The 8,727-nt window shown below is 40.0% G+C and overlaps 1 protein-coding gene across 2 annotated transcripts in view; it reads right to left on the bottom strand.

Moving 5' to 3' along the window:
* TMEM168 (transmembrane protein 168) overlaps positions 1 to 8,727 on the bottom strand; it is a 47,138-nt gene that overhangs the window by 7,412 nt on the left and 30,999 nt on the right. For both annotated transcript variants that reach the window (XM_006015952.3, XM_025208844.1), the window contains exons 3-4: positions 8,063 to 8,205; positions 5,322 to 5,596 (exon numbers count right to left, since the gene is read on the bottom strand). In XM_006015952.3, coding sequence (XP_006016014.1) covers positions 5,322 to 5,596; positions 8,063 to 8,205 — 418 coding nt within the window. The remainder of the gene's footprint in view (positions 1 to 5,321; positions 5,597 to 8,062; positions 8,206 to 8,727) is intronic.

Raw genomic sequence — 8,727 nt, 5'->3', positions numbered from 1 at the left:
CCTTCCAGTCTACAGGAGGGCTGCCCTTCAACTTCTACAGCTGACCCCTGTCTCTTCTCCAGGCCAGAATGACCCCACTCTCTAGAAGGCAAAGGAGCCTTTCCCCTACCTCCACTCCTCCTGATCCCTAGGAGGAGTTAAGCCAGGAGAAACTTGGCAGATATTCAGTCTCTCAGGAGAAAATCATTGTAGTCAGGGTATTTTTCTTGTGGGAATGATCATCTTTGCTCCAGGAAAAAAAGCTGGAACGTCTGCGTGCTTTTTGCTTCCTACAGGGAGAGTGGCAATTCTTTCAGTAGAGACTTAACATGTGCCTTCATAAACTGAATACCACCTTTTGCTGACTTGCATACAAATTTCTTCAATTAAAGGTGTTATTTCAGTAGCGATTTCTTTTCAGTGCTTAGTGCTTACTACTCAGCGTATAGATTCACTATACCCTAGCTATGGAAAAGGGTAGTATTTGACAAGGAATTCCTAATGGCAGTATACACCATAAGAGTGAAACTCAAGTGGCTGTAAACATGGGCAGCATTTTATCTACACTTTTCAGCATTTTTTTTTTAAATACGATTTGCTCAATTTTGTTCAATATTGAGTCAAGACTGGGGTTGGCAACATAGGGTGCCTATACAGGTGCAGTGAGGCTGCTCCAGTGCACTGTAAGCAGCACTTGAAGCAGACTCAACGCTGGAGTCTGCTGGAGCGTGGTACTAATTACCATACTCCAGCAGACTCGATTAGTCTTGTGTATTAGCATCCCCGCACTGAAAAATGGCAGTGGGGATGCTTTAACTAAAGCTCATTCGACGACCTTTAGTTAAAGCATCCCTGCCACCATTTTTCAGCGTGGGGGATGCTGATACATAAGATGCTTTCACAGCCACTCTAATTAAAGGCCCCCACCCCCCAAGCACATGTATAAATGCCCATACAATTTGGATCTGGCCATCAGAGCCCAATGGCTTTGCCTATCCCTGTGCTAAGCAACAAGGAGCTGTGCTGGGGCCAGGCAACTTGCAGCTGCATCCTTACCACCTTTGCTTCTCCTCCTCCCCCCTTAGTGTTCCCTCAGCTATGGTTTGGGCTCGGCTTCCAGCTAATAGGGAGCTGCACCGGGGCTGGGCAGCTGTGTCCACACTGTTGTTGCTTCTCTCTTCCCCTGCTTCCAAGCTGTGGTGCAGAAGCAGAAGCAGCATAGGCACAGCTTCTAGCTGCCCAACACCAGTGCAGCTCTTCACCACCTGGAAGCTGCATTGGTACCCCAAGATGAGGACTGGGGAGCTGGGAGAAACAACAGCAGCATGGGTGCAGCTCCCAGCTGCTTGGCCTTGGTGCAGGGAAATCCCTCCCTCTATCCCTGCCTCCCCACCCCCACCCCCACCCCCTGGGCTGTGGAAACCACCCAGCCCATAGCTTAAAAAGTTGCCAGCTGCTACTTTAGATTTCTTACCATCTTCACAGAAAGAGATCAAATTATTTTCCTGAAAAAGATGCTTTATTGAGACTATTTTAGTGAAATTTCATTACAAATAGTTTTTTTCACCCACCTATGTATATATTTCAGACATTTATAATACGAGTCTGCCTTGTCTAATGGGATAGCTATGGAAGCAGTTCTTACATCTTCCAGATTTTTAAGCAAGGAGACCCTAACTTGCCTTGTGAGACAGTGAAAGGGGAAAGGGACAACATCTACTAGCAGCCATGAAAGCACGTAATTAGAAGAGGTGTTTCTCCAAGACTGGACACTCAGAGATATAGGGAACATCATCTTTGTTTGCAGGCTTCATATAATACCAAAAATATATTTGCAGTTTGTAACACACCTGTTTCTTCCAGAGAAAAAACTACATTAAACTGGAGTTAAACTTGAGAATACATATTATAATTTAAAAATATGATGATATAATTATTTCCAAAGCAAGCAGGGTAACCGAGGAAACACCGTATCAAGGTTAATCTTATAAAAATAAAGTAACCCCCCCACTTTTATAGTGAAGCTTTAATACTTAGCTCTACCTTACTCCTGTTCAGTATATGGTATTTGAACTGGGTAAAATGTCCTAATCTAGACAAGCCCTAAGAACAAACATGTTTTTTAAAGCCTCATAAATCATTTTCTGACGTTTTAGCATGATAACAGGGGTGTGCAGACAATTTAGAAGAGGCAGTAATGTGAAACTGAGTAAAGGAACACCATTTAAATCCTCCTGACCCTCACATACATACACATAAAAGTGCTAACATGACTGGTAGGATCAGCTAATACAAGACCTAGATACCATGCTGTGGAAGAGATCTGTGTTTGCAGCAGTATCTTATTCTTCTGGCAGGTTTCATACATAGTTAAGCTGACAGCTCCACTAATACAGACAAAGCTTCATAGCCTAACTCCTGCCTTTCACATCGTCAGGGAACATGACCTCCCAGGCTGTTTTACTCCTCATACTTTATGCATGACCAGTTAGCATTTTCTTTTGTGCACCACTGTGCTACTTCCAAGCTTCCAACAATAAAGAAACATCATTAGTGAAATAATGCATACAGTAAACCTCCGTTAAAGATGTTATTACAGGACAAAGACTACAGTACCACTGCTGTGCTACATCTCTGTTTAAGCCCCCAGAAGATAGTACTTCTTCTATTGCATCTGAATATTAACATTTCATTGTTGGCATCTCTATTAATCCTCTCCTGAGGTCAGAGGATGGTACAGAGTAGAGTAAAGTAGCTAATGACTGACTGTTCTGTCTGTCACAAAACATCACTGTCCAATAAACTATGTACAATTATATCTCCAAATACCCTTTAGCTTTTTAGCTTATATTGTTTATTGCATTGAGAAGCAGGAATATCAAGCTGTGCATCATGGTTCACTTAGATCTAACAATAGGAAATGGATCAGGAAAATGATTCATGACAAATACTAACTCTCACCCTCTTCTCTGTGTAGCTTTGCACTACCTTCAAGTAGAAACTGGAGATGTGTCCATATGTAAACCATTCACAGGTATCTGAGAAGGAACTTTCTTTCAAGAAAATTCATATTTGTTGAAATGTTTTGCCATGGCTCTTAGATATATTCTTTATATATTTTATTTTATTTTTTTTTTTAGCAGGACTGTCATTACCTTGGCCTTTTTCTAAAGTGAAAACAGAGCTTTTTTAAGGAGGCATCCTTGGTTATCTGTACCTTCTAAAGATCCATTCAAATAGCTGTATTCATCTGGATCAGTGAAACCAAAGCATCCTGTAAGAAGTTATGTATGCCAGCTACAGCTATGCTTGTAGTTATACAGGCTCACATGTGATGTATTATGTAGAACTATAACAAACTTAACATTACAGATATTAAATACAGTAAAACTTAAGCCTTCGCTATACAATGTAAGAGTTACAAGGTACTGTATCAAACTCAAGAGTAGCCATGCAGCACTGTATTAAATAAAGCTTTAAAGGGAGCAGTTTGTTATACCAGACCAACAGTTAGTAAAACAAAATTGCAGTCTGCGCAACTGAGGGTTCAGATAACCAAGGATGTACAACTGTATGACACAAATTGACGGGCAAACTGAGACATGAAATATATTTACTTTTAACTCAGAAATCTACATTCTACACCAAACCTCCCCGCTTCTCCCCCATGTTAACGCAGCAAATTCAGATGCCCATTTCCATAACAGCAAATGAACAAGTCATATCCTACCTAATGACTGAAAATGGGTCCTGAACGTCTTTAGGCTTATTAAAAAAAAAAAAAAAAGAGTTTTGATCAGGGTGGGTAAAATAGGTCTACCGGCCAGATCTGGCCTGCCAACAAATTTGATCTGGCCTATCAGTGGGTGACTGCCAACTCACTGGATCTGGCCAGCAGCTCTGGCTGCCACATGGTGTGGGGTGGGTGTGCAGGGCTGCTTCTGCCCATCAGCATAAACTCTTGACACAGTGGCATCAGCTGTGGACCCAGGTAGGAGCTTGTGCTTCAGTGGATGGGCAGAGATGTCAGCTGTGGATGGGGCAGCAGGTTCAGAAGCCCCAATGCAGAACCTGCCAGCAGCACCCACAGCTGATGCTACTGTCTGCCCAATTTGGCAGAAGCTTCCACCCAGAGCCCCAGCCTGGAACCTGCAGGCGGTGTCACCTGTGGATCCAGACAGGAGCTTCTTCTGCACCAGGCCAGCAGCATCAGCTGTGGATGCTGCCAGCAGGTTTTATGTCAGGGCTCTGGAACCTGCTGGCTGCGCCCACCACTGATGTCGAGTCTGCTGTAGTGGAAATCTACATCTGTGTCCACATCCACATCTAAGCACTCGGGCTCCAGGCAAACTACAGCTTCAGCTGGTGGGGGAAAAGGGGAAGGAGAGCAAGAGAGCAAGATGGATGTGGCCCTCAATGGGTCACCAAAACTCATTAACTGCCCACGCTTAGTCTTGATACAATGGAGATAGACTTGCAAGCTATAAATGGAATGAAACAAGGATAGGAAAGACTGCAGGCTAGGCTAAGCACAGGGTTGAGTGAAGAACAGACTCTTCACAGAATGAGATGGGGTACCATTAAGTTTAACCCATGAGAGGCATGTTGGCTCTACACTGCTAAGAGGAGTGAAGAAAGATAGAAGAGTAACCATTAAAATGGGCACATATTATGCCAAAAAGGAACAGTGTAAGAAAGTGTTATTCCATACAATCACTTTTCAGGGCAGAACTATACTATGGCTACTTAATCATTCATCTAAATGTTGACTTTTATACAGAATTAAAAATATCATTAAACTGATAAGCATATACTTGAGGTTAATATTTTAGTATGTTTGAGAACAAGACCTCTTATGATGATCATTACCTGCAAAAAGAGTTTTTTTTAAAAAGAATTACAAAACAGAAATTAATTATGAAATTATTTCACATGACCACAAACCTGACTGTCATTTTGAGGGACACAGTCTTTGTTGCTTCTTTAGACAAAGCTCAGCACATACTTAGGTTTCTTCCTTTTCCTCTAGAAGTCTTAGCATACCACCTCACAATCCAACCTCTTTCAAGCCCTTGCTTCAACCCCCTACAGTACCTTGTATGCCAGGGAGGTATATCTCTGTATCCCCCATTCCTCCCACCCTCCTGTGCCAAGTTCCAGCATCCCCTCCGGCCCATAACAGGAGTCATTTGCACTTCACCAATTCTCAAACTGTTCGATTATGAGCCTAGTGAGGTTTCAACAACAGTAAGATAGGATTTCATAAGATTAAAGCAATAATTATCAACAAATACCATTTATTAATGAAAAAAATACTATTAACCGCTCCTCGCAATGATTACCTGCTAGTGCCCATTCACCAGTGCCATGTGAGTGACCACTGTAATACAAAATATAAGTGTCATGTCTGGGTCCGTCTGCTGTCCGAAGCTCAAGAAATGATTTGATCTTGGAATGAAGCGTATCAAAAGAAAGTCCACTTGTAGAATAGTCACAGCCATATGTCTCAATCATGTGATATGCAAAAAATCGCTGGATGGCATTGAGCATGCCAGTAGACCTCAAATTTAACTCTTGCACATGCTCAGGTGGAAGAAGAGTTGGTTGACCATCAGGACTAAAGTGAAGGAAATATACAATCATAAATATTTTTTCTTTTATACTTCATGTTCTTCTAGCAATGAGTGAAATCAGTTTTATCTGTGCATTTTCAGATTACACATAAACATAACTGAAGTAATTCTTACTTGTACTTACAGTTGGGACCCCAAATATGATTCGATAAGACCATACATAATTTTCTAAATACCTTTATCTTATCAACTATTTTTGAACCAATACAGAACAAATTAACTAGTTTGCAGCAACACTTAATACAGCTTGCAAACTTCATATAAAATAATTTTGTAAATATCTGGACTTATAAGGGCCTCAATAACATGCCAAGCAACAGAATCAGATTTTGTTTCCCAAGCCAGCAATAGCTTTGGAAACTCTCTGTTGTAGATGCAACACTTTCAGCTTGTGAATGAGAAAAAAATATCTGTCCTCCTTTCCAGCAATATCTTTCAATAAATTTGATACCTGGTCATGGACTTATAAGTTTAAAAGGTTTATAGTTCAATAATATAATAATCATTAAAGTACTTAGAAAATAGGACCGTTATTCAAACAATGAAATTTTATTATAAATTATAACACCGTCTATGCACCACACTGTTTTTCAAGACATTACTCCAATTTCTAGATGGATAAGTTATACCAATAGTGACAGAATGATTTAGTGTACTCAGGAACTGGATTATTGCCAAGGAAAAAAAGAGAGATTATATTTATTGTAATGTAAATTTAGTAAACCTATATACTAATCCCTAACAGTCACAGACTACGGGGGGATATTGTCTATTCAGTTTGGTTCCTGGAGAGTCTGGGCAGATGAGGATATTAGGAAGTTCAGGAAGTTGATGACAGTTCATTGTGGATAAAATTAACAGTCTGCATTTTCAGTGATTGTCCAATGTATTAGAGGAGAAATTTGCTCTTCCAAGGATTATTCTGCCACAGGAAAATGGGTCTATACAATTTTAACTCCCTTAGAGCAGTGGTTCTCAAACTTCTTAGACTCAAGATTTTTTTGACTATGGAAAACTAGTAGAGCAATTCTTGTGTTGCAAACAACTCAGAAAAACCACAACAGGTCAGAAAGCTTTTTACAGTATGGATTGCTATTTGAAATCTTTTGGTTTATCTTGTGAATCATATTTAGATGTCTGCACACCTAACAGTATTTATATGGAGCATGAGCCTGAATCACCTTTAACAGAATTTGATGAAACCCTGGCTGAGAATCACTGCGTTAGCAGTGCATTGTACTATGAAAGTGTACGCTGTGCAGAGATACCCAAGCTAGCTCTTGAATCAGCTTGTTCACATGCTGGAGTCACTATAGCTCTGTCAGTTATAATGGTAATTTTTTCTGTTGGTAGAGTATGCACTTGAGTGCAGAGACCTAATGTGCTGGATAGTCTCTCCTCCAGAATGCAGAACAATTGTTATTTACCCCACAGTAGTTTCATTACTAAGCCCTAGACCTGCATGCATCTCTCGTGGGCATAACTTGATTCTGCACAGGGGTGTCAGTGGTCTTCCACTGACTGCTGAACAGCTCTTATGTTCCTCACAATGCAGAACCAGAGCATGATGATTACCAGGCTTAACAGAGATTACATTTTGTATGTGGGAGACATTTCCATTAAACAGGTACACATAGAAATAACCAGCTGAACTTGAAAAACAGTTTCAAGAATAGAATTAAAGCATTTTAATTATTTTTTATTATACACCTAACAACTGAGCAGTGTTACACTTGATCGTCCATTTCCTCTGACTCCTTGGAAACAAACAAAACAAAACACCAGATATTTTTCTTGCCTATTAAATCCATATCCATAAAAGGCCAATATTTAGGTTTACTATATTTTGATTTGCTGTCCCATTTTCATGGTAACTCAGAAAGATAAACTTTTCAGGAGTTCTTTTCTGCCATTTACAATAATACGGGGTATAAATGATAGGACTAAAATGATATAAAATAGGATATTTTAACATTAAAATTAGAGGTGTTTTTATACATGATGGACAGATAAGATTAATACTATACAAGGAAAAGTTGTCATATTTTGGAAATGTGAATTGCTGTAAATTCCCAGACAGCATCTATAATTTAAATAATCCAAAAAATTCTCACTGCTACATATTTCAATATACTAACTCAGATGATAATTTGAAGTTGATAAAGTTGTTTTGAACTTGAGTTCAATGGCCTGCTTAGGTTATTAAATCCCTTTATACAAAAATAGTGACATAGGTGTAAGTCATTATTCAGCAGCATGTAACAACTCTGCTCAGTAGTCTGCCCAGATATTGGAAGCTGCAGGATTGGGACCAAAAATTTTGGGTTTCCTAAGCAATCTTTGGGTTTCTCAAAAATTCCTAGTTTCTCGAACAATGATAGAACTGGATCATTCTTTCTTGTACAGCTACAGTCCTGGCAGCATAAAGTTGCAATGTATGGTTACTCTACCTGCAGAAGTTGGTGGGAATCACAACAGCATATCCAACACATGTTCCTCCCAAACAATTCCCCAGTTCATGGAAAAGTCCATGAGCCATGGATTCCAGAGGTAAAACAATCAGAAACACACTCATGAAGATCCCATTGGTTGACTAAAATGAAAATAGATATAGTTACACGCTATAGGCATTACATAAAAAGGCACATTCATGTTTAAGTTATAACTTTCCTTAAACTTAGTTTAGTGGTTTGACACTGAAGCATGAAATATAAATTTATTGCGCCATAGGGGTTTGAGGGAAAACCTTTTTACCCAGTGCAGTATTCTAAACACAAACTCTTGACCAATTTCAACGTGATATAAGCAAGAGTGACTGAAATAAATACATCGGTACCCACTCTGGGTAGCAGAGTTTGTTTCTAAAACTTTAATCCCGTAAACCTTTGGACATATGGCTAGTAGGGCTGTTCGAAATGGCTATGTTTCGTTTCGGTTTCTGATTCAGCTGTTTCAGAGGGAGAGTGATTCGTTTAGATTTGACTGAATACGTTTTGGAGTTTCAATGCTGTTTCGCAGATTCAGATTGAGAAGGGGAGAGGCAGGTACAGCTGGGTGGCTGCAGGTTCTCCTGTGGCTCCTCCAGCTATGCCTGCCTCTGCCCCAGCGGCAGGAG

This window comes from Alligator sinensis, unplaced genomic scaffold, assembly GCF_000455745.1.
Source record: "Alligator sinensis unplaced genomic scaffold, ASM45574v1 scaffold297_1, whole genome shotgun sequence".
NCBI lineage: Eukaryota > Metazoa > Chordata > Crocodylia > Alligatoridae > Alligator > Alligator sinensis.
Note: the sequence above shows the minus strand (reverse complement) of the source record. Positions and strands in the feature narration are given on the sequence as shown.